Here is a 27,118-nt window from a genome sequence, read left to right on the forward strand (position 1 = left end):
TTTCATTGCGACACCTTAATTGTTCATTAATTGCCTTCTCATATGTGCCTTGACCGTGGGCCTTCAGCAGACCGAGGAACCCCTTACTTGAGGCAGCGACCTTGTGTCCAAGGTGGTGAGCTTTTTCTTTTTCTGCTCAAGTTGGTGACCTTGGGGTCTCGAACCTGGGTCCTCCGCATCCCAGTCCAACGCTCTATCCACTGTGCTGCCGTCTGATCAGGCCACATGTGACTATTTTAATGAATTAAAATTAAAATTTATTTTCTCTATTGCACTAATCACATTTCAAGTGCTCAACAGCCACATGTGGCTAGTGGGAGTGTATTGATGAGTGCAGATATAGAGCATACCATCATTGCAGAAAGCTTTATTGGGTAGAGCTTCTTAGGAGGCTTGTATATTTATTAACTTTTTTTAAAATTGATTTTAGCAAGAGAGGATAGAAAGGATAGAGAGGGAGAGAGAGAGACAGGAACATTGATCTATTTCTGTTATGTGCCATGATGGGGGATCAAACAGCAACCTCTGTGCTTTGGGATGATGATTTAATTAGCTGAGCTATCTTGCCAGGACTGGAGTCTTCTATATTGATAACTTATCTAATCTTTAATGCCCATGAAAGAAGCAAAAATATTTTGAATTGGTAGATATATAAATCTACCATTTTAGTCAATATAGCTTTGTTTTCTCATTTTAAAACGTTCATGGAGGAAAGCTTGAAAATTACCAAAATACCATAAAAGATAAAATGAAATATCTCCTGCAGTCCCAAGGGATAGGATTTTTAAATAACCCTTTTGAAGTATAATATACGAGTGCACATATTATAAGTGTGCAGTTGGATTAATTTTCATGAGCTAAATAATATGTATCTTTTACTGCAGTTTCTCTATTCCTGGGTTCTTTTTGATTCATGTCTTGATTGTTTGGATTTTACAATGATACTTTTGTTCAAGAAGAACACATAATTATATTTTTTATTATATGACATCAAGAGGTACATGATGCCAGGTTGTTTCACTGCTAATGATGGCAAGTTTGACCACTTTGTTAGGGCGTTGACTACCAGGTCTCTCCATTATAAAGGTATATTTTCCTTTTGTAATTACTAAGTAATATGTGGGGTGATATTCAGAGACTGTGTGAATATTTGTTCCCCAACAACTTTTCACTCAATGATTTTAGTGTCCATTAGGTAGCTTACAGGAATCAATTACTACAAGAGTTGCAAAATTGTGGTTTTAAAAATTCTGTCATTCTCTTTACAATTTTTAGCTGGCATTCCTCTCTAAGAAAGAGCTCCCTCCACCTCTCTTCTTTGATTCTTTTATTTTTATTTTTATAAACATCCCAGGTATTTTTTATGAAGTTGGTCAGTGTGACTCATCACCATACTTTGGGACTCATTCCTATGTATAGCCACATCTGTGTTAAGTGGTGTTAATCGGGGATAACATTTACGTTATAACAGGTTGGACATTTTTATGTTTGACTTAAACTGAGAATTCTTATAGAATAAGATTGTTCAAGTATTAACTTAGGTAATAATTATAGCACTTTGGATCTTTCTTGATTAATCTACTGAAACATAAACTTTCAGAAACTGGGGCAACTGTGTTAAGGAATTCCCATTTACACTAGGCAAGAAAGTAAACAGTAAGTGGAGAGTAGGGTAACAAACACTTATGGTATCAAAAAACAACCGTGAAAAGGATCTGTCTTAATGTGCTAGCCCATTGCAGTTTAACATATTGCTTACAACCTTCACAATAGAATTTGAGTGACTTCAGTTACACATTCCAGGAGACTGGCAGTCTGTTACAATCAGAGTCTGAACTTTAGAGCAGGCTAATTTACAGCGATGGGATGAAGAAAGTTGTGGATTTGTATTACACACTCTCACCTGACACTGTATCTGATCCCTTACCTGCTGATTGACATCTTGAATGAGCTCTTTGAAGCAAGTTCCAGCTTAATTAAAACGTTTGCTTGGTTAGCAGTGATCTGTGAAAGCCTGTGATAAATATTGAATCAGGTTCACCTGCTGGTTGCTGTGAGTGGATAAACAGCTGCTTTGTGCAGTTTAATCATGAAACTGTCGCAGTAGAGTACTACTACTGTTTGAATTTTTTAAAAAGAATAGTTGAAAAGGTATAGTTATGTCACTTTTGCTATCTTACTAGAGTGTGTGCTTATGTGAGATTTTGCACAACAGCCATTCAGTTACCTGTTTAGATGACTTGGACAACAGCAAATGGTTGATAAAGATTAACAGTAAACCCTGTGTTTTATGCCTCAAAGATTGTAGTATAATTCTACATTCTTTGGCTTTTTACCACTAGCTCTATATGTGCATGACTGTTTGAAATATACAGGACAGTATTTTGCTTTCTTTGTCAGGTTAAATGGTAGATGAAAATAATTCTTTTAAAGTTTTAAGCTTAAAGGTTATAAATTCCAACATCTCCACAAATATATTATTTTGTAGTAACTAGAAGAACTTTCAGATTTTACTTTTTTCATCTGTAAAATGGAATTAAAAATTATTATTACTGAACTGTTTTAGAATTATGTTACTGTTAGGTAATTAACAAACATCAAAAGAAATGAATTTATAAGCAGTCAACGAACCTTTATATAATTATCTTCTTTGAATTAGTTAATTTCCTTGCAGAATAATTGTGTCTGGCCAGGTTGGTTGTAAAGAAAATGCTTCCATTTGATTTTCATATAAAATCAGACATAAGGTTTGGGGTAAAGCTCTCACCCCAATAGGTCACAATCTTTTTTTTGGGGGGGGGCAGAGAGGGACAGACAGACAGGAAGAGAGAGAGAGGAGAAGCATCAATTCTTTGTTGTGGCACCTTAGTTGTTCATTGATTGCTTTTTCATATGTGCCTTAATGGGGGGGGGGGGGGCTACAGCAGATGAGTGACCCCTTGCTCAAGCCAGTGACCTTGGGTTTGAGCCTAAAGTCTATGATCTCACGCTCAAGCCACCAACCCCGTGCTCAAGCTGGTGAGCCTGCATTTAAACCTGATGTGAGCCCACACTCAAACCGGCGACCGTGAGGTTTTGAACCTGGGTCCTTTGTGTCCCAGTCCAACATTCTATCCTCTGTGCCACCACCTCGTCAGGCTACAATCTTCTTTGAGCCCTTAATAAATGTTATGGACTCACTTTCTAGAAATGCACACAAACTTTTGTCTATAGGTTCTGGATCATCTCTAACCTTCTGTGAGAGTTCAGGGGCCCTAATTTAAGAACCTATTTCCTAATAAATTTGGTTGAAAATTTTTGGTTAGGAGGGGATTATGATGAGAATGGTATTCAGATAGGTATTAAGCAGCCAAGGAGGAACCAGAATACTTTATATCTGTGTTCTGTACTTTTTCTTTCAGTACTTTAAGCTTTCTTCAGGTGTATTGTCTGCTACAATCCTTAGCTCTAAGGATTATCTACCATAGAGGGGATTCCTAATTCTCTACTTAAAATAATTATGGTTTTATTCCTATCATCAATTTGTTTGGAACTTTATTGGGAGAATAGTATTTCATTTAAGTCATACTCAGCCTGCTCAACATTTTTTAAAATATTTTATCTGTGTTGTGCATGCAACTGTATCATATTTTTTCTTTATATATAGTAGTCCATTGTTTGAAAAACCCCACATTTTATTGATCCACTCTACTGTCAATTTAGTTAACTTGTTTTCCTCACTATTAAAACAGTGCTGCAAAGAATATCACTATTGTGTTTCTTAAAGTACAAGAGCTTCTCCAGCATTTGTACCTACCAATATCATGCTGGGTCAGAGGGTTTATGTGTTTTCAATTTAACTAGATCACCATTTGCTCTCTGAAATGGATGTGCCAGTTTATACTTTGATCAGCAGTTATGAGAGTTGGCTCATGTCCTTTCTAACACACAATCTGATGAATGTGAAGTGGAATCTAATTATGGCTTTAATATGCATTTTCTCCTTAGTTATGAGATTGAGCATTAGTTTGCAGATCTTTTCAGATGTTTATTAAGGGCTGTCAGCTTTTCTGTAATTTCCTGTTCTTGGCCATCTACTGGATTTGTCTTTTTAAAATTGATTTGTTGGAATTATTTATATGTAATGGATACTGATCTTCATTTGGTTTTATGCATTGCAAACATCTATTCGGTTTGTGCCTCTTATTACTATTTTTTTTAGATGGGGGTATCTTTAAATAGAAATTGGACATTTTAATGAGATTTTTTTCAGTCATTGTGCTTTTGGTGCATTGTTTAAGAAATCTTTCTCTACATTGGGATCATAAAAGATATTTTACTGTGTAGGGGCAGAGATCATATGGCCCACAACACCTAAAATATTTTCTCCTCTGGTCCTTTATAGAGAGTTTGCTTACTCTTACTCTAAAGAGTTTCTTAAGAGCTTTTGTTTTCGTTTCTTTCATAGGAGCATAATGGGAATATTGTTAGAGAATATTTAAGTGTCATCTAATAATAAGTTAACATCGTTTTTATGAAGTTAATTTTATAGCTTATCCTTAGGAATATTTTATAATTATATTCAGAAAATAATGCACTTAGTGTACTAACTTAAAACAATTCTTTAATTCATGAGTGAAACTGATATTGAAAAAACCCCAGAAACTGCATTTTTTAGAACAGTTAAAGAGTGAAGCTCTTTTTGTCAGTGAGATGAGGTGACCATTGTCATTGTCTTCTATTTGGCTTGCTATTATCAGGAATTCTAATTTTTCTTGAGGGATGAATGAATGAATGAGTAAATGAGATTGTACATATAAGGTGCTTAGCATAGGGACAACTTTAATAAATGATAGTTATTAATAATGAATATATCAGGACATTTGTTTGTCACTCACAACTAAAGTGGACCAAATATTAGCATAACAAGGTGATTTTTCTTTTTGACCTTGAAGATTAACAAATTTTCCTATACTTTTAAAAGCTCACTTTTTTTTTTAAGAACTTCAAATTAGAACATCAATTAAACATCTGTCAGATAAATAAAATGTGGTACATGGGTATAGTAGTTGGGTTAGGGACATTCATTATTCACAGTCTATCAATTAAAAAAACCTTGCATTTATACTTATGTAAAAACTCCATGCTTAATGAATGAGTTATATAAAGAAATGTAAGGTATAGTTTCTGTCCTCCAGGATTTTACATTGTGGTTGAAAGATAATAACATGCATACATCAAAAGTTATGGAAAAGTACAAGTTACTGTTTCATTGACCTAGTTTTCCCTTTATTTCATACAAATAACCTTTCTCTTGGTCTTTTTTTCCTCTCTACTTCTTTGTAAACTTGATAGTTTTTTTTTTATACAGAGACAGAGAGAGAGTTAGAGAGAGGGATAGATAGGGACAGATAGACAGGAACGGAGAGAGATGAGAAGAATCAATCATTACTTTTTCATTGTGACACCTTAGTTGTTCATTGATTGCTTTCTCATATGTGCCTTGACCACGGGCCTTCAGCAGACCGAGTAACCCCTTGCTTGAGCCAGCAACCTTGGGTTCAAGCTGGTGAGCTTTGCTCAAACCAGATGAGCCCGCGCTCAAGCTGGCGACCTTGGGGTTTTGAACCTGGGTCCTCCGCATTCCAGTCTGACGCTCTTTCCACTGTGCCACTATCTGGTCAGGCTGTAAACTTGTTTTTAATACTAAATCTACCCTTTTATGCCTGTTTTTAGAATTCAATTCATAGCCTCCTTTTAGGAGCTCCCCTTATTTATGAATTAACAAAATAACTTCTTTGGCAATGAAATAGTTTCTAACTATGCCTTTGTCATTATCTATTTCTATGCATATTCAATTACCATACTCATTTTTATTTTTTAAGTATTTAGGTATATTGTGTTGTTGTGAGGAGAGGTTGGAGAAAGTTATAAATCAGTAAAGGTTGACATTGTAGGGTCTTAATCTACATGAACTTCCAATTATAGCTTTGTGAGAGAAATACTGGCAAGGACTCAGCTGTTGGCCTTTCTTTCAGGATCAAATCTTAAATCTTTCTTCATCCTTTCAAGAAATATAGATATATGTCTTTATATGCTAGGACAAAAGAAGAAATAGATAGAAGTGGTTAGAGGAACATTTTCCAAAAATCCTTGGTTGCTTACCTTCTAAGAACAGTTTTGGCTACTGTAGATTTGAAATATATTTTTAAACTATTGAATTCTGCATATGGATAATATAGCTGTCATACCCACATGTATTTCTTATTTTTCTCTTTAAATAGTAGTAGGTTTATGGTATTATTTGAGTTGGGTTTTCTTGCATTTTGTAGAGGTAAAAATAGTCTAGAAAGTTTCTAGCTGGGGGAGAAGAAGCCATCTCTTAGAGTTAACTTCTGCCACTCAGTGTAGCTGCTTTACAGGTCTTCGAGATTACAGGTTTTGGGTAGCCTGTGTGTTCTCTTTCTCAAAGTGTCTTATCTGTCTTTTAAAGTGTTAGCCTTTAATTGAATTGGAGGATACTGTGACCTCTTGTCATTGCTGTTTTGAGGATTCTTTTTCTAGTTTTCTTACAGCATTGAAAGTTGTTGATTTGAGTACAGATAACTCTTCTTTTTGTTATTAAATAAACGTCTTTCTGAAGCCTCTGTTCTGTTGCCACATTTAGTTTTTGCCATTCTCAAATATAATTGTATCAAATCCTTTCAATGGAAACTTCAATACAAGATCACTCCTGAAGAAATAATTCCTCTTTAATATAGCAAAAGAAAAAGAATCAATGTTCTTAATTTCTTTCTTCTATTCTACTTGCCCATCCATCCATTGAAAAACCACCTTCCTGAGGAGTCACCTTAAGTTCATAGATGGTATAATGATTTCAGAGCACTTTAAATCCTAAAAAGCAAACAAAAACATGTTTAAAATCAAATAAGCCATGGTTTATAATTATCCTGTGAAATGAAAAATAAATTTTTACAATTTTATTTAGAAAATTAAATTTAACAGGGTGACATTGATCAATAAAAGTACATAGGTTTCCAGTAAACGATTCTATAGCATTTGAACTGTTATGTTGTATACTCATCACCCAAAGTCAAATCATTTTCCCTCACTGTATATTTGTCCCTCTTTACTCCCAGAAAAACAAATGTACGGTACCTAAATAAAGCTGCTCTAGTGGGAAACATTTTCTTAAACTAGTTCTTGATCTTTTGTTTTTGTTAGTAAAGGTACTAGCATAACATTGTAAGATAAACACATTCATTGTTTAAATTATTAGTGCTCAATTCACACCTTTAAAATTCTTTTAGAAGTTTAAGAAGTTTGAATACAAGCAGCAAATTATAAAGCTATATAATAACATCCTTTTTGTTTTAAAAAATGATATGAAATTTGTATTTGTACATATATGAAGGTCTGCAAGTTATAGTGAATTATTTGTGGTGGGGGGCTAATTTGTATATTTCTGTGTCGTTTAAATTCTTTGCTCAGGAAAAAAAAAGTGGAGTTAAAAGGTGTAGGTGATAAAGTTTTAAATGGAATTGGTGTTGAAAAGTATTTAATCAAAAGATAGATGATCGCCAAACTTTGAGAAAAGACTATTTTACTGGATTACTTTTATGCTTTGGATATAATATATACATATAGCATGTAACAGTGCATTGGACCTTAGCATTCTAATATTCAGGATGAATTTAACTGTATCATACAGAAGAGAAATAGTATAATTGACTGAAAAGATAGAAGGTATAAAAAAAGCCAACTAATTCTACCTAGAATTCTTTAATTCTTTTAGTATGTTAATTAATTAATGTGATCATTACAAAAACAAAAAGTGAATTCAATCAGAAATATCATGATATAATTTGCATCTCATTTTCTGTGTGACCATAAATTGTTAGATATTGCAACATATGTAACATAAACCACATGTCAGCTGTTTCCTTCCTCACTGTTGACAAGAGCCCCATTCATAACTCTTCTTTTTATCCTTTCAGTGAATAAGTAATTATTCAATATAGAAGGCAGGATATTTGGAACTGGCTATTTAATGTGGCAGCACTCGGTAATGAAATCTGCTGTTACTGGCAACCTGAGAGGGGAACGTAACAATTCCAGCATAGCTGTAACTTTATCTGCTTTGACTGTTTATTTGGCACATCAGTGAACCTTTTATCCCAGTGAGTGACAGTTCCAGAAGGGTCACATTTACATCCATTCTATCATGTATTGTAATATTTAATGGCGGACAAGGTTGAGAGAGACTGGAAGTAATTTGAACTTGCTTTTCCACTGAGTTGAGGCTAAAAGACAGCTTGATCCCCAGTGTTGTGGTGTAACATGCTATGACTTAGCATTTGTTGATGAAGGCTAATCTTACTGATTATAATTAAAAAAAAAAAAAAAACTTCAGGTAAATGCTATATTTGTTCTACTAAACTGTATTCTCCAGTGCAAATTCTCTTAAGCTACTGTGCTATTGAGCTTTTTTCCCCCCATCAGTGACCGCTTCTGTAAACTAACCATTTCACAGTATTTCTCTTAATGAGACTATACTCTGTCTCATATGTATAGTAATTAAGTTTAAATTATGTAGTGGTTAGTAAGAACCCATGGTTCTAATATATCACATTAAATGTTTTTTTCATTTTTGAGAATTTAGAAACAGGAGAGGAAAAAATCAGGTAAATATTAGACTATATTCTTGAAGTTCCATATATGGTGTGTTTAAGGAGACATTTATATAATTATTTCAGTTATGAAACTGAGTTACAAGTTAAATTGTTCAGGAAAAGCTATCCTGAATGATAATTTTACTGATGGATTTGCATTCTGTGACAAGTAATTGAATTTCAGATATACTTGTTTCACACAAGCAACAAGCAACCTGCCTTTATTATTAAATATTAATAATTGCATTCATTTTCATACCTTTGTCAGAGACTAGTTTTCATTTCTTGTTCGTTCAGTGAAGTGATACTTTAGATTCAACTTGATATTTCTATTTTTTATAAGGTATATTGTAAATACTTTAAAAAATATTGGTATATTATAGGATATTTAAATCGATTATGCTATGCACAAAAATAATACTGTTTCTAAGCTGTATTATTACAATTCACTTGATATAACGTTAGAAATACCCTCAATTTTGTCTTATTTTTATAATTTATGAAAGAAGAAAGTTCAAATGTACTTAAAATATTTGGAATTTGAGAGTTAGAGTGGTATGTTAGAAACCAGTGCAAATATGGAAACATCATTTGTAAATTTTAAGAGCAAAAGAGAACCAACTTGAAATGAAATTTGTAGTTTTTCTTTAATGGCAAGTTTTAGATGGTATCGGTATCTTGAAATTTCTCTTTATTTGACAGTTATGATTCATTGTTTATGGGTTCTGAGAGATTTGATAACATTTTTTATGGTAGTCCAGATGTTAGTTATCTTTTTATTTTTTTGTACAGATCTCTGGTCACTGTTCTAGGTGCTCTTGTTCTCCTAAACAAGGAAACAGTCAAGATTCTTCAAATGCCAGTAAGAAGGATCATAGGGGGAAATCCAAGATACCAAAAATATATTTTGGGACACGTACACACAAGCAGATTGCTCAAATTACTAGAGAGCTCCGGAGGACAGCGTACTCAGGGGTCCCAATGACTATTCTCTCCAGCAGGGATCATACTTGTGTCCATCCTGAAGTAGTAGGTAACTTCAACAGAAATGAAAAGTGCATGGAATTGCTGGATGGGAAAAATGTGAGTAAAGTTATTTTGTTTTAGAGAAAAAAAATAAGACTGAAAAGATTAAAATTACTCAACATTTTGTCTTCCTTTTGTTTTATGTGTACATTTCCAGTGATAATAACATGAAAATCAAATTAATTGCTAGAATTGATGTTTTTTGAAAAATAATTTTGCCACGAGAAAATCTTTATTGAAGTTTAAAATTATAGATTTTTGTACTAAAGTTTGGGGATATTTCATTTCTTGAGATTAATTTCCATTTATCAGGTATCTTTTTACTTTCTTTTAAATTCTACTATGGAAAATAGTCAAACATGGATGATGTCATATGAGAAGATAAAAGTATTTAAGTGATTTAGTCTTATTAGATTTAATTAATGTCATACATATTTAAAACTTCAAAGGAAGATAGTTTATTTAGGCTCTCTGAGCAAATTTTAAAATGTTTTTTAATTGAATGAGAAATGTAATGATTATCCTGTCTCATTACTCTGATTGGCACAAATTTTTTTTTACAAAAAAGTTACATTACTAACTTTAAAAATATGTCATTGGTGATTTTGAAGATTTCCAGGGAAATCTAGAGTAACATGAATTTGGATGAGGTAGAAATAGAAAAGTCCTTCTTACTAAAGATGTGATTTTTAAATACTTTTCTTAGCAAATTATTGGTTTGGTAGTTTGTGTACCTGTTTGATAATTAGTTTACTGAAAAATAGAAGTTACATGTCTGGAATTATACCTAGAAATTATCAGTGAACCATAATTTGATAGTATATGAAATGACCAATGATATTTTAATATATTTTGAAATATATTGTATCTTTTACTAGTATTTTGTCAGTTGTTTTTACACAAAAGGCTAGGAGCTATAACCCCTGGAATTTCATTTAATTGATATATTACCTTCTATTATATAATATAAATAAATAATTTTGTTTTATGCTTTTCTTTCCTAGTGCTTTTTATTTTAGTTGGAAATTTATTCAAGCTTTGGGAATATTCGAAAGACTCTTCAATAGACATTCAAACGTGCAAATAGGAAATATAACTACTAAGGAACTTAGTGGAAAAACTTGAGTGACTTGTTCAGAGCCAGGAAGAAAATACAGACTATTGAATCAACCATCTTTGAAATTCTATTTATATTTATTTCTGATAAGTTATTTTATAACTGAGGAACTGTGAAATCTTCACAGTAATTAAAAAATTCTCTTCAAGAAGAGATGAAAATAGTAAAAAGTAAAATGCTAAAACTAAATAATAAGATAGAGAGAAAGCTCTTCATGATAAAACCCCGTAAATTTTATGCTTATGTAAACTTCTTTCCATAAGTGGCTAATTAATCTACTGGATTCCTCAAATTCTTGAAATCTGTTTTTTGTCTATATAGTCTGCTGGACGACTTGTTGGCATTGTCATTATCTTTTTATTGTTATTGGGAAAATTACAACAATTTATCTCATTATTAAAAATAATTATAAAGCTTAAATTGTGCATTGAAAGCAAATAGTCTTATTTTATGTAATCCTCTAGAAGTCTGTAGTGCCGGTTAAGTTTTTTGATTGACCTTTACTGTTGTAAATTTGAATCATGTAAAAGTAAAAAGTAATCCAATAGACTTGAATGTTCAGAATTTTTCATTAACATTTTGTTCTTAAAGTTCTTAAAGTTTTAAAGTAAATAAGTTTTTTGTTTTTTAATATTAGCAGTATACATAGTTGAAAATACCTTCTTGTAGTTGTTTGTCTTGACCTAATTCTGCCTCAGAATGCTTAGCTCATAGGCATACATGAACATTCTTTTTCTTGTTCCCAAGCCCTCAGGGTAATTTGGTATTGTAATGAGGGCCAATTACAAAGTCACCATAGGTGTCTATGTTTACTGTGGCTGAATTACCAAAGCGAAATGATAAATAGATACCTGACAGTTTGAGTGAAAAAGAGTTTAAAGTGTGATAACGCCTCAATTGACAGACTTCCCTCAGGGTTGTGTTACACTGCTAAAATGGATGAGCTTTTCTGGTTTTGCTATCAGCCTGCACACAAGTGTCATTCTAAGTGCCCTTAAAGTGTAAACTTTCTGATTTTTTGGCTTGATCCAAAGGCACATGTGTTTTTGTTCACTGTTTCTTTTACTAAAGTGCTCTTATACTGGGAAGCAATGCCATTATCTGTTAAAATTTATTTTTGTTTCAGTTAAGATTCTCTTAACTAGCCCCAGAAATAATTCTAAAAAAATTATTTTAGGTATGGAAGAATGTCTATTTTTGTTAAAATAAGATTTAACAGTTTTTAATCACAGACTTGATAAGCACCTTACCTTAGTGATCATTTTGTACAAATAGAAGTTTTCCGAATAGTACAGAAGTTTTCCAGATAGTACAGAATAGAAATGAAGAAATGGTGAATGTTATATTATGAAACTCAATCTGTATCAAACTCATAATGGCACATCTATACCTGTCTCTAGACCCCTGAATCATAAAATATAGAGCTAGAAGGAACCTTAGAAATGATAGTCAGTATCAGAGGACTCTTAAAAGGCTTTTGGTTCAGCTTCTCTTTTGATGCCTGGTCACATGGGAAAAATGGGTCCTGAAGTTTGCCTGATATCACTTTACTAATTAGCAAGAAAGGAGGCAAGTTTTCTAACTCCTAACCATACTAATTTGTACTAAAAACAAAAGCCAAAGATTGCATATGGTATGGGAAAGTTGACATAGCATGAAAGGTAAAGAAGGTGAAATAAGTGAAAATAATATAAAAAATGAACAAAATAAAGTTGGGCGAGCCCTTTCCTCACAGTTTTTATTTTTAAGGCCTTGGAAGACCACCAAGTGGCTGAATTCAGATATTTAGAACTAGTAGTCCTTAGCTGATCATGTCTGGATTTGCAGACATTTTTTTAAAGGTTATGGACCTCATATTTTATTCCATTTCTAGAAATTTCTAGGTCCTCTTGTGTATGTAATGTATGTATGTTAGAAAACATAGGTTTGCATTTTGGATAGTTCCTAGATAAAAATACATATATATAAAAGCATATATTTAATAGCTTTTTACTTGTTAAAGACAGCAAACTGGGAAAGAAGTATTGGATTTCAGAATCACATATAATTTTTTTTATTGGTACACAGAATTAATGAAAATAAACATGGCCTATTCTACCAATTAGTACCAAGTGACAATTGAAATACAAAATATATGTTGTTATAAGACTCAGAATTATCATATATAAAGTGGGGAGAGATCTCTCTTTCCAGCTCCTCCCATCCTTTTAACCCTTCAAGGAAACCATTGTAAAGTTTTATGTATATTCTTCTAAAACATTTAAAATATATATCTGCCATCATCTATGTATTATATATATATTCTTTTAATAGTTTAAACCAGGTGTCAACAACCTTTTTGGCTGAGAGAGCCATGAACGCCACATATTTTAAAATATAATTCCGTGAGAGCCATATAATGACCCGTGTACATTATGCATTATCCAATAAAAGTTTGGTGTTGTCCCGGAGGACAGCTATGATTGGCTCCAGCCACCCGCAACCATGAACATGATCGGTAGAAAATGAATGGATTGTAATACATGAGAATGTTTTATATTTTTAACGTTATTTTTATTTTTATTAAAGATTTGTCTGCGAGCCAGATGCAGCCATCAAAAGAACCACATCTGGCTCGTGAGCCATAGGTTCCCGACCCCTGGTTTAAACAAATCAGTGCACAGATAAATCTAACTCATTTATTGAGGGACATCTCTTTTGTATGAATTTACTATAATCTATTTAACATGCTTTATTGGTAGACATTTGGTTTATTTCCAATTTTTTAGCTATTAAACAGTATATTTATGTGTATATATATTTTATATATATGTATATATGGTAATGGTAAAATTTAAAATTTTAATAATTGGCAAGTTGCTTACGTCTTTTACTAATAGTATATATTTATACTTTTAATTTTATACATTTTAAAATAGATATGACCTACCCTTGCTAGGTTTGGGTTTTATCAAACATCTTATTTTTTGATTATTGTATGTTAATAAAATTTTTTATTTCCAATGATAGAATGACTAAGGACATTGGTAAAATGAAAAAAAAGCTACAAATTACTATAGAAACTTGATAGAGTGTTCATACAATATAATGCCAAACCTTGCTAGAAAGTATAAAAAAATACGAATCAAAACAATAAAATTCTTTTTTTTTTTTTAACCTTTAAAATAGGATATGAAAAGACAATATTAGTGTTGATAAAGGTGTAGAAAAAGGGTAATGTAAACTGGTATACACTTTCTGGAAGATAAATTGGCAGTATATGGTTTTAAAGAAATTTAAAAATATTTTATATTTCCTGATCCCATAATGCCATTTCTAAAAATGTATACTAACAAAATATTTAGCAAAGGATATATAAATGGTCATTGCAGCATTATTTATAAAGCGAAAGTTAATAACAGTCTTAAATGTTCAATAATAATGAAACTGGTTCATCAACTGTGGCACATTCAATGTATGTATGTGGGCAACAATGAAAAAATACCTAGTGATGTGAAAAATATATATATATCATGTATATATATGTATTTTTTTTTTAGCAAGAGGAACAGAGAGAGGCACAGATAGGGAGAGAGATGAGAAGTATCAATTTTTTGTTGCAACTCCTTAGTTGTTCATTGATCGCTTTCTCATATGTGCCTCGAGGGGGGGGGGGCTCCAGCAGAGTGAATGACACCTTGCTCAAACCAGCGACCTTGGGCTCAAGCCAGCAACCATGGGTTTCATGCCAGCGACCTTTAGGCTCAAGCCAGCAACCATGGGGTTATGTCTATGATCCCATGCTCAAGCCAGTGACCCAGTGCTCAAGCTGGTGAGCCCACGCTCAAGTCAGCAATCTTGGGGTTTCCAACGTGGGTCTTCTGCATCCTAGTCTGATGCTCTATCCACTGCACCACCGCCTGGTCAGGCAAGAAAATATTTCTTACAGGAGTTTTACTAAAATAGGCTGAGAGAACAAAAGTGATCCCAGTATTAAAAAAGAGTTTCTTGTGGCTAGATTATTAATAATTTTCACTGTCTTGGGAAATTTGCTTTTTTCTCTTTATTTTAATACTGGATCATATTACTACATATCCATCCATATTACTTACATACGTTTAGAAGAAATAGGAAATTAAATACATCAAAATGTTAATAGTACATTTATGGTGTGATTGAGTTATACTTCAGGTTTTCTTCTTGATACTCTTCTGTATTTCCCAAATATTTTGTAGTGAACATTCTTCCTTTATTTTCCCCCTGAGGACATTCCTTTCTCTTTACTTATTTAGATTTGACTAAGTAATACTGTCTCATGACTCAAATTGAAAAGGTACTAAAGTGTCTGTTGAGAGAAACCTCTCCCCATCCTGTGCCCAGGTCACTTAGTTCTCAGCTTTTAAAGCAATCAGTGATGCCATTGCCCTTGTATTATATATCCTTCTAGGAAAACAAAAAAACTATATATATATATATATATATATATATATATATATATATATATATCCTAATATCACTTTAATCAGAGCAAAGCCACAGCGAACATAACTTTAACCCTTTGAGTACTGAGTTTTTTTAAGCTCTCTGACCTGTGGGAGTGAGTTTTTTTTCAAAAATGAAATTAGTTCCAGTTCCAGTTTTATTAACTTAAAATCATGTTTGTTTGGTAACTAATTTATGGAAACAAGAAGAACATACGTTTGCCTTTTTTAATGTTGCCTTACACATTTTTAAAATAAATCAATCGTACTCTGATGGTCAGGAGGCATGAGGATATACATGAACATTTGTACTACTCAAAGTGTTAAAACCTATTTCTCCAATTTGAGGTATCTAGAGCTATACTGCTCTGGAGGTCTACTGAGTCAACTAATACAGTGTATTTAAACTGGTAGGGATTGTGCCCCGGCCAGCGGCTCAGTGGACAGAGCATCAGCCCAGCTTAAGACTTCCTGGGTTTGATACCTGGTCAGGGCACACAGGAGAAGTGGCCATCTGTTTTCACCCCCTTCTCTTTCTCTTCCCCTCCTGCAGCCTCCTCTATTGGTTTGAGCATGGCCCCAGGCACTATAGCTCTGGTTGGAGTGCATCAGCCTCAGGTTCTAAAAATAGCTTGGTACTCAAGCATTGGCCCAAGATGGGGTTGGCAGGTGGATCCTGGTTGAGGTGCATGCAGGAGTCTGCCTCACTATCTCTACTCCTCTCACCTAAAAAAAAATTAAAAAAATAAAATAAAATAAAACGAAATAAAATGGTTGCGACTGTAGATGTGGTATAGTTTGTCTCCTCTGTGAAGTCTTTGCTTTTGACTTTAATGATATTCCTAAAATTCTGAGATAAACCTGTTTTATTTCTTCTGTTTCAGTATTGGTTCACATTTCAATTTTATGTATTTGTTTTTAGGGAAAATCCTGCTATTTTTATCATGGTGTTCATAAAATTAGTGGTCAACACACATTACAGACTTTCCAAGGGATGTGCAAGGCCTGGGATATCGAAGAACTCGTCAGCTTGGGGAAAAAGCTAAAGGCATGTCCATATTACACAGCACGAGAACTAACAGAAGATGCTGATATAATATTTTGTCCCTACAACTATCTTCTGGATGCACAAATAAGGGAAAGTGTGAGTAAATATGTAAAAATTAGAACTTTTTTTCCTTAGTTATTGGTATATAAGAGGTGAATGTAAAAGCTTTTAGATGTTTTAATGTCTTTTATTTTACTTTTTGTTTTATAGTTAATTTATGTAAGTGTATAAACAGATTAGAGTACCGCAAACACATTCTGAGGTGTAGTAAAAACTGAATTTTGGATCTCATCACTTTAATTTCCAAAGTAATAACTACTTTTAAGGACCTCATACTGAAGTAGCATTATAGCAGAGTCTTTCATCACCTTGATAGTGATGGCATTTTTGGCTTTGGCCAGTTGGTTCAGCGGTAGAGCGTTGGCCCTGTGTGTGGAAGTATTGGGTTCATTTCCTGGTCAGAGCACACAGGGGAAGCAACCATCTGCTTCTTCACCCTTTCCCCTCCACTTTGTCTCTTCTCCTCCTGCAGCCATGGCTTGAATGGTTTGAGCAAGTTGGCCCTAGGCACTGAGGATGGCCCCATATCCTCACCTCAGGGGCTTAGATGGCTCAGTTGCTGAGCAACAGAGCAGCAGCCCCAGATGGGCAGAGCATTCCCTGGTAGAGAGCTTGCTGGGTGGATCCCAGTTGGGGTGCATGTGGGATTCTATCTCTCTGCCTCCCTACCTCTCATTTCATTTAAAAAAATAAAATAAAATAAAAAACAATAGTGATGGCATTTTGGGCTGTATAATTCTTTGTTGTGACAGGCTGTCTAGTGTGTTGTAGCATGTTTAACAGCATCTCAGGTTTTATCCACTAGATGCCAGTAGCACGCTCACATTATAACAAAAATGTCTCCAGACTTGGCCATATATCTGTTGGGAGGCAAGATTGCCTCCAATTGAGACCCATTTATAATTATCACTCTTCATGTTTCTGAACAAAATTATTTTAAAACATTTATCTGAAAAATTTGTTTTGAAGAACTAGTGTTGAGAGAGTATGCAAATTTATGTGTTTTGAGCTTTAGAAAGTGAACTTTGTATGCAGCATTTGTGTTTATTTGCCTGGTTTTTCCTAGAGACATTCAGTTATTACAGCATAGGACCCAAAAAAGTGAATAACTTGGTATATTCAATTGTTATTATCTCTTTTTAGATCTGACCACAACATTTTCATTAGCTTTTTCTTTTCTTAAGTTTGAAATTAATAGATATTATTTTCACTACCCCTACTATCCCACCTCTTATTTCATTATCTTTTGCCTACATCGTCTTCTGAGTAACTATGCAGATCAATGACAGATCAGTCTTCTAATATGATATTACTTTTATTAATCTTTCCTCCCCTTAAAAATTTCTTAGTGCTCTTTGCTCGTAGGGGAAAGTTCGTATTTCTTAATCTTACTTTCAAGCGGTTCAGTAGTCTGACTTAAATCTGCCCTTTCAGTCTTCGCTGCAGCAAACTTCCAACTTGAATCCCTCAAAAATTACTTAATAGGCCCCTGAGGATGCCTTGTTCTCCCCTGAATTTCTGCTTCTGATGACACCTGTGTTGAAATGCCCTCCTCTTCTCTGTCTATCCAAATCCTGTTCCTCTATCAACCCCAGTGTATTTTCTACTCTTCCATGGGTCTTTCTCAGTCACCTTCAACTCTCTGTATATTATTATTTCCTCAGAGTAACTCATTTTTAAAAAAATCTATTGTGTTTACATGGATTCAAGTGTCCCACCAAATATATCCCCCTCACCCCCGTGTTCCCCTCAACCTCTCCTTGCCCCCTCCTCCCACGCCCTCCCCCTTCCCTCCAGTATTTGCTTTTCTGCTCTCTATAATACTTTGTTATGTATGTATAATTTCACCAATCTGTTTCCCTTCTCTGATCCCATCCTCTCATCCCCTTTCCCTCTGTCCACTTTCCCTCTGGTCCCTTTGATCCCGCCACTGTCTCTATTCCATTCCTCAGTTTACATTGTTCATTGCATTCCTCAAATGAGTGAGGTCATATGATATTTTTCTTTCTCTGCCTGGCTTATTTCACTTAGCATAATAGTTTCCAGGTCCATCCAGGTTTGTCGCAAAAGGTAAGATTTCCTTCTTTTTCACGGCCTCGTAGTATTCCATTGTGTATATGTACCACAGCTTTTTAATCCGCTGGTCCATTGACAGACACTTGGGCTGTTTCCAGATCTTGGCTATTGTAAACAATGCTGTCATAAACATAGGGGTGCATTTCTTCTTTTGAATCAGTGATTTGGTACTCTTAGGATATATTTCGCAAAGGGGGATGGCTGGGTCAAAAGGCAGTTCCGTTTTTAATTTTTTGAGGAATCTCCATACTGTTTTCCACAGTGGCTGCACCATTTTGCATTCCCACCAGCAGTGCAGGAGGGTTCCCTATTCTCCGCATCCTCACCAGCACTTATTCTGTATTGTTTTGTTAATGAGCGCCATTCTGACTGGTTTGAGATAGTATCTCATTGTGGTTTTAGTTTGCATTTCTCTAACGATTAGTGATGTTGAACATTTTTTCATCTGCCTGTTGGCCATCTGTATGTCCTCTCTGGAGAAGTGTCTATTCGTTTCTTCTGCCCATTTTTTTATTGGATTGTTTATCTTCCTGGTATTGAGTTTTACAAGTTCTTTATAAATTTTGGTTATTAACCCCTTATCAGATTTATTGTTGAATATGTTCTCCCATTGTATGGTTTGTCTTTTTATTCTCTTCTTGTTGTCTTTAGCTGTGCAAAAGCTTTTTAGTTTGATATAGTCCCATTTGTTCATCCTTTCCTTTATTTCACTTGCCTATGGAAATAAATCAGCAAATATATTGCTGTGAGAGATGGCAGAGAGCTTACTGCCTATGTTTTCTTCCGAGATGCTTATGGTTTCACGACTTACATTTAAGTCTTTTATTCATTTTGAGTTTATTTTTGTGAATGGTATAAGTTGGTGGTCTAGTTTCAGTTTTTGCAGGTAGCTGTCCAATTTTCCCAACACAATTTGTTAAAGACACTGTCTTTACTACATTGTATGCTCTTACCTCATTTGACAAATATTAATTGTCCATAAAGCTGTGGGTTTATTTCTCGGTTCTCTGTTCTGTTCCATTGATCTATATGCCTGTTCTTATGCCAGTACCAAGCTATTTTGATTACAATGGCCTTGTAGTAACTTGATATCAGGAAGTGTGATACCAACCACTTTATTCTTCTTTTTCAAGATTGCTGAGGCTATTCGTGTTCTCTTTTGGTTTCATATAATTTTTTGGAATATTTGTTCTATATCTTTGAAGTATGTCATTGGTATTTTAATAGGAATTGCATTGAATTTATAAATTGCTTTGGGTAATGTAGACATTTTAATGATGTTTATTCTTTCTATTCATGAACACGGTATATCTTCCACTTGTTTGTATCTTCTTTTATCAATGTTTTATAATTTTCTGAGTATAAGTCTTTAACCTCCTTGGTTAAATTTACTCCTAGGTACTTTATTATTTTTTTTGGTTGCAATAGTGAAGGGGATTGTTTTCTTAATTTCTCTTTCAGACAGTTCATTGTTGGTGTATAAAAATGCCTCTGATTTCTGAATATTAATTTTATATCCTGCCACCTTGCTGAATTCATTTATCAGGTCCAGTAGTTTTTTGACTGAGACTAGGGTTTTCTATGTACAGTATCATATCATCAGCAAGTAATGATAGTTTTACTTCTTCTTTTCCAAGTTGGATGCTTTTTATTTCTTGTTGTCTGATTGCTGTGGCTAGGACTTCCAGAACTATGGTGAATAAGAGTGATGAAAGGGGACACCCCTGCCTTGTTCCTGATCTTAAGAGGATTGCTTTTAATTTTTGCCCATTGATTATGATGTTGGCTGTGGATTTGTCATAGATGGCCTTTATCATGTTGAAGTATGTTCCGTTTATTCCCACTGTGCTGAGTGTTTTGATCATAAATGGGTGCTGGATTTTATCAAATGCTTTTTCTGCATCTATTAGTATTATTGTGTGATTTTTCTCCTTCCTTTTTTAATATGATGAATCACATTGATTTATTTATAAATATTGTACCAGCCTTGCTTTCCCAGACTAAATCCCATTTGATCATGATGTATGATTTTTTTCATGTATTGCTGGATCCGATTTGCTAATACTTTGTTGAGAATTTTAGCATCTAAGTTCATCAGGGATTTTGGCTTATAGTTTTCTTTCTTTGTATTGTCTTTGCCTGGTTTTGGAATAAGGATTATGCTTGCCTCATAAAAGGAGCTTGGAAGTCTTCCCTCCTCTTGAATTTTTTAAAATAACTTGAGAATGATAGGAGTTAATTCTTATTTGAATATTTGGTAGAATCACCTGTGAAGCCATCTGTCCCAGGGCTTTTGTTTGTTGGGAGTTTTTTGATAACTGTTTTGATCTCATTTGTTGTAATTGGTTTAAGGTTTTCTGTTTCTTCCAGATTGATTTTTGAAAGATTATATGTTTCAAGGAATTTGTCCATTTCACCTAGGTTGTCTAATTTTATGACATATAGTTCTTCGTAGTATTTTTTTTACAATTCTTTGAAAATCTGCTGTGTCAGTTGTTACTTCTCCACTCTCATTTCTAATTTTATTTATTTGAGTCCTCTCTCTTTTTTTCTTGGTGAATCTGGTTAAAGGTTCATCAGTCTTGTTTACCTTTTCAAAGAACAGCTCTTGGTTTTATTGATCCTCTGTATTGTTTTATTAGCCTCTATGTCGTTTATTTTCACTCTGATCTTTATTATTTTCTTACTTCTACTTCCTCTGGGCTTTACTTGCTGTTCTTTTTCTAGTTCTTTTAGATGCTGGGTTAAGTTGTTTATTTGAGCTTTTTCTAGCTTCTTAAGGTGTGCTTATAATGCTATGAACTTCCCTCACAGGACTGCTTTTGCTGTATCCCATAAATTTTGAGTTGTATGTTCATTTTCATTTGTTTCAAGGAAATTTTTTATTTTTTCCTTGATCTTATTAACCCATTTGTTATTTAATAACATGCTATTTAGTTTCCAAGTGTTTGAGTGTTTTTCAGTTTTTCTATTGTAGTTGATTTCTAGTTTCATGCTATTGTCACTAGAGAAGGTACTTGATATGATTTCAATCTTCCTAAATTTATTGAGACTCATTTTGTGTCCTAACATGTGGTCTATCCTAGAGAATGTACCATGAGCACGTGAAAAGAATGTATATTCTGCTTCTTTAGGGTGAAAGGTTCTGAAGATATATATTAAATCCAGTTGATCTAGTGTGTCCTTTAATTCTGCTGTTTCTTTGTTAATTTTTTTTCTTGATGTTAGTGAGGTATTGAAATCCCCTACTAGTATAGTATTGCTGTTTATCTCACCCTTTATGTCCATCAAAATCTGCTTTATATATTTAGGTGCTCTTATATTAGGCGCATAGATATTTATAATGGTTATATATTTCTGTTGGATTGCTCTCTTTTTCATTATGTAGTGACCTTCTTTATCCCTTACTATAGCCTTTGTTTTAAAGATACAAGTATTGCTACCCCAGCTTTTTTCTCATTTTCATTTGCATGAAATATTTTTTTCTATTCCTTTACATGTAGTCTATGTGTATCTTTTGTTTTGAGGTGAGTCTCTTGTAGACAGCATATGTAAGGGTCCTGTTTTCTTATCCATGCAGCTACCCTATGTCTTTTGATTGAAGCATTTCATCCATTTACATTTAAGGTTATTATTGATATGTAGTTGTTTATTGCCATTTTATTCTTTAATCTACATTCCTCTTTTACTAGATTTTTTCCCCTTTGTTCTGTTTACAGCAGGCCCCTTAACATTTCTTGCAGCATTGGTTTGGTTGTAATGAATTCCTTGAGTTTGTTTGTTTTGTTTTGTTTGGTCTGGGAAGCTTTTTATTTCTCCTTCAATTTTAAACGATAGCCTTGCTGGATAAAGATGTCTTGGTTGTAGGCTCTTGTTTTGCATTACTTTGAATATTTCTTGCCATTCCCTTCTGGCCTCAAGTGTTTCTGTTGAGAAGTCAGATGTCATCCTTTGGGGGCTCCTCTGTAGGTAGGTGATTGACTACTTTTCTCTTGCATCTTTTAGTATTCTTTCTTTATCTCTTAGCTTTGGTATTTTAATTATGATGTGTCTTGGTGTAGGTTTCTTTGTGTTCTTCTTTAATGGGATTCTCTGTGGTTCTTGAACTTGTGTGACTTTTTTCTTCATCAATTTAGGGAAGTTTTCCAGCTATGATTTGTTCAGTCAGGTTCTCTATCCCTTGTTCTTTTGTCTTGTCCTTCAAGAACCCCTATGATACGGATGTTGTTTCTCCTCATGTTGTCATAGAGCTCTCTTAAGAGTTTCCTCACACTTTTTGATTCTCTTTTCTTTTTGCTGTTCTACTTCTGTGCTTTTGCTTATATTGTCCTCTAAATCGCTGATTTGATCCTCTGCTTCATCCAGCCTGCTTTTAATTTCTTCTAGTGTAGTCTTTATTTCTGATATTGTGTTTGTCATTTCTGTCTGATTCTTTTTTATGATTTCAGTATCTTTTTTGATGCTTACTATTTCTTTGTTTAGATGCTTGTTATGTCCATCTATTGTTACTCTAAGATCCTTTAGTATACTAACAATCTTTATTCTAAACTCTGCATCCGGTACCTTGGCTATTTCCAACTCATTTTGTTCTTTTTCTGGGGATTTCACTTGTTGATTCATTTGAATTGCATTTCTCTGTCTTCCCATTTTGTCTCTGTCTAGACTGCTCCTTTGGATGTGTTTTTGTGTAGCTAGCTGAGTATAGGGTTAGTGTTGTCTGCTTCCAGCTTTCTGTTGTGTTGTTTCTATGTCTTCTTGGGTTGGCCTCAGCTGTTATTTGCAATCCGCTGTAGGCTACTTGTCTGCTGCTACTGTTCTTTTTGCTGTTTGTGACAGTGTTTTCTATGTCTTAGCTGGGTCAGGTGTGAGGAACTTTTCCTTAAGATACCATTCTAACTAGGGATGTTAGGTCCTGAGCTGATGCTCTTCATATCTGGCTGTGGATGTGCCAGCCCTGGACCTCCCTGGCCAGAACTTGGCATAGACTAGTGGGGGTCACTGCTTCTGACTGGTCCTAGCAACCTTCTTGGAGCAACAGGCGATCCAGAATTTCTGGCTGCCTCTGCTAGGTCTTGATGCCTTTGTAAATATCAGCTGCACTCCTAGGCTGGCTTTTATCTACCCTTGGCCAGTGTGTGTAGCCTCTCTATTCCTGAGGTGTGTTTTTTCTACCGGTCCCTGCTGCCACAGCCTCCTCAGGCGCTTGGGCACTGACACTGCCGGGCGTGCGGGCCACAGCTCTGGGTGCCCCATGGGGCTGCCCTGCCGCTGCAGAGGATTCCTTGCCTCGCCAGGCTCGGCACCCGCTGCTGGTGTGTGAGACCTCTCTCCGGGCTCTGCCCCTTGCGTCCCCCAGCGGGCTCCACCCCTTCAAGCATGGGCACGTGGGAGGCCTCTCCAGGCTCCATCTCTCACCCACGCTGCCTGGGCTGCCAGGCTCTGCCCTCTGCTGCTGCACAGCCTGAGCATCACAGCCTGGCCCTCCCACCCTTCGGAGAGTACTCAGCAGTTTGGGGGGGCAGTGTATCCCAGACCTCAGCACTCAAAACCTGTGTCTCTGATGTGCCTCCTGCTTCTAAGCCTCTCTTTGCACTGACTAGAGCAGGAGAGCCTCTGGTGGGCGGGGTAATTGCTTCCCTTTGCTAGCTTGGTTCTCCCAGGAAAAACGGCCACTTTAGGTTTAGTGTGTGACCCAGTACAGAGGTCAGGTGGCTGTCCCCCACAGTCTCTCCCTGTGACCCCGAGACTACACTCTCCTTTTGCAACTCCAGTCCTCTTGGAGCTCTCTGCTTCTGGAGCCCCGGGTAAGTGGGTGTGAACAAGGTTTTCTGTGCAATTCCTTTAAGACAGAGCCTGGATTTGAGAGTTCTGTATCCCTCTCGCAAACAGTAACCCGGCTCTTCTTTCAGCTAAATACTGCCCATATGCCTCTTCTAGTCTCTGGGGTTCCAGGCTAGGGTTCCGGTCCTGGGACTGAGGACCCACAATTCTCTGGGCAACCCACCCAGCTGTGAGAGACCTTCCAGTCTGCCTCTTGCTCCTGAGAGCAGGGCAGTCCTTTCTGCATCTCCACCTTTCCTACCAGTCTCGATGTGGCTTCTATGCTGATGCTTGGTTATATTTTTATTTATTTATTTATTTATTTATTTATCTTTTTGTATTTTTATGAAGCTGGAAACAGGGAGAGACAGACAGACTCCCGCATGTGCCCGACCGGGATCCACCTGGCACGCCCACCAGGGGGCGATGCTCTGCCCCTCCGGGGCGCCGCTCTGTTGTGACCAGAGCCACTCTAGCACCTGGGGCAGAGGCCAAGGAGCCATCCCCAGCGCCCGGGCCATCTTTGCTCCAGTGGAGCCTCGGCTGCGGGAGGGGAAGAGAGAGACAAAGAGGAAGGAGAGGGGGAGGGGTGGAGAAGCAGATGGGCGCTTCTCCTGTGTGCCCTGGCCAGGAATCGAACCCGGGACCCCTTGCACGCTAGGCCGACGCTCTACCACTGAGCCAACCGGCCAGGGCCTGATGCTTGGTTATAGATTCCTCTTAGTTTAGTCCAAAGTTGGTTTTTCAGGATGATTGTCTCTAAGTTAAGTTGTAATCCACTTTGGTTCTGGAAGGTGGGAGTTGTAACTTCCACCTACTCTTTTGCCATTTTCCTGGTCCCAGAGTAACTCATTGACAGTTGCTTTATGACATTTCTTTGTATTAGTCAGGACTCTTCCAATTGCAAGTGACACAAACTCAGTCTCAGTAGAGCTTTAGAAAAACTACTTGACTGAGTCTCATTGTGATGGCTTTATGCTCAGGCAAATTCTTTCCATTGGAAACAATGGTAACCATAGCTAGCTAGCTAACCTGGGGAAAAGAACATGCTCTTCTTATATTAGTCACTCCAAATTACTCTGATAGGCCTAGTGTGTATTTCATATTCATTCTTGAACCTATCATTGTGACCATGTAGGGATGGGGTACTTTATTTAATTGATAAACCCAGTCTCTGTGTCTACCTATGTTATAAAAGTGGTGCTGTCCCTTGATTAACAACAGATCAACAGTCCTACCAACATCACATGGAAGTTGGGGAAGAGGGGTTCTCAGAATGAAGTATGGACTAAAACAAAAGATACATAGTATATATTACATTAATATTTTGAGAGTCTTTTGAATCTTGTTATTTTAGTTTTAAAAGTTTTACCTGCTTTTAAAATTATGTTGGAGATTCCTTCATAGTGGGGTTTTTGTATCCCTTTGTGTCCTTTTATTCAGGCTCACTTAACACATTATTTTGGTTGTGATAGGTTTGCAAAGAATTTAATTCTGTGATGTTGAGCTGATATTTGGTTGGCTTTAGTGCTCTGGAAGTTTTAAAACCTAAAGGCAGTTGTGTATATAATTGTACTAACAATACTGACCTATAGTATAAATTTTTAAGTGAAATATCTTGCTTATGGCTGTTAAATTCATTTTGCTGAAAGTTTTACAGGAAATTTTTTTTTAATCTTACAGATGGATATCAATCTGAAAGAACAGGTTGTCATTTTAGATGAAGCTCATAACATTGAGGACTGTGCTCGGGAATCAGCAAGTTACAGTATAACGGAAGTCCAGCTTCGTTTTGCTCGAGATGAACTAGATAGTATGGTTAACAATAACATAAGGAAGAAAGACCATGAACCCCTACAAGCTGTGTGCTACAGCCTCATTAAGTAAGACCATTTTTCTTTTAGTGTTTTATTATTCCAGAGTATTTTAGAGTTAGTAAACTTTGACCAGGCATCTCTCTCCCCAGTACCTAACACAGAGCTCCCAAATCCCTTGGGATTTACTGGGTGCTAGGACTGCCTTTTGTTCTAATAAGACAATGATTGTTGGGCTTCTGGAGGAGGGCTGGTCACTAGAAAGTCCAAGCTGTGATAGAAACTTGGAACTTTCAGCCCCACCTCCCCTCTGGGTAGGGTAGAGGGACTGGAAATTTTTTTTTTTTTTTTTTTCATTTTTCTGAAGCTGGAAACAGGGAGAGACAGTCAGACAGACTCCCGCATGTGCCTGACCGGGATCCACCCGGCACGCCCACCAGGGGCGGCGCTCTGCCCACCAGGGGGCGATGCTCTGCCCATCCTGGGCGTCGCCATGTTGCGACCAGAGCCACTCTAGCGCCTGGGGCAGAGGCCACAGAGCCATCCCCAGCGCCCGGGCCATCTTTGCTCCAATGGAGCCTTGGCTGCGGGAAGGGAAGAGAGAGACAGAGAGGAAAGCGCGGCAGAGGGGTGGAGAAGCAAATGGGTGCTTCTCCTGTGTGCCCTGGCCAGGAATCGAACCCGGGTCCTCCGCATGCTAGGCTGACGCTCTACCGCTGAGCCAACCAGCCAGGGCAAGGGACTGGAAATTGAGTTAATGATTGATCATGTCTATGTAATGAAGCCCAAAACTCTCCCTGGAATGCTATATTCATATATCCATCTGTATTTATTCCCTTTTCCTACTTACTCCCCATCATCCTTTTCATCTAAGCACACAGTACTAACCAGTTTCTCAAAACAAAAATCTTAAGTAATCTTTTGTATTTTTAAGTGAGAGAAATGGAGATAGGCTACCACATGTCCCCTGACCGGGATTCACCTGGCAACCCCTGTCTGGGGCTGATGCTGGAATCAACCAAGCCATCCTCAGTACCTGGGGCCAA

At 36.0% G+C, this 27,118-nt stretch overlaps 1 protein-coding gene across 1 annotated transcript in view; it reads left to right on the plus strand.

The window, feature by feature from the left end:
• BRIP1 (BRCA1 interacting helicase 1) overlaps positions 1-27,118 on the plus strand; it is a 152,574-nt gene that overhangs the window by 45,266 nt on the left and 80,190 nt on the right. Inside the window, exons 7-9 of the mRNA XM_066363158.1 lie at positions 9,444-9,734; positions 16,177-16,398; positions 25,942-26,141. Of these exons, the coding sequence (XP_066219255.1) occupies positions 9,444-9,734; positions 16,177-16,398; positions 25,942-26,141 (713 nt within the window). The remainder of the gene's footprint in view (positions 1-9,443; positions 9,735-16,176; positions 16,399-25,941; positions 26,142-27,118) is intronic.

The sequence above is a fragment of the Saccopteryx leptura genome, chromosome 2, assembly GCF_036850995.1.
Source record: "Saccopteryx leptura isolate mSacLep1 chromosome 2, mSacLep1_pri_phased_curated, whole genome shotgun sequence".
Lineage (NCBI taxonomy): Eukaryota > Metazoa > Chordata > Mammalia > Chiroptera > Emballonuridae > Saccopteryx > Saccopteryx leptura.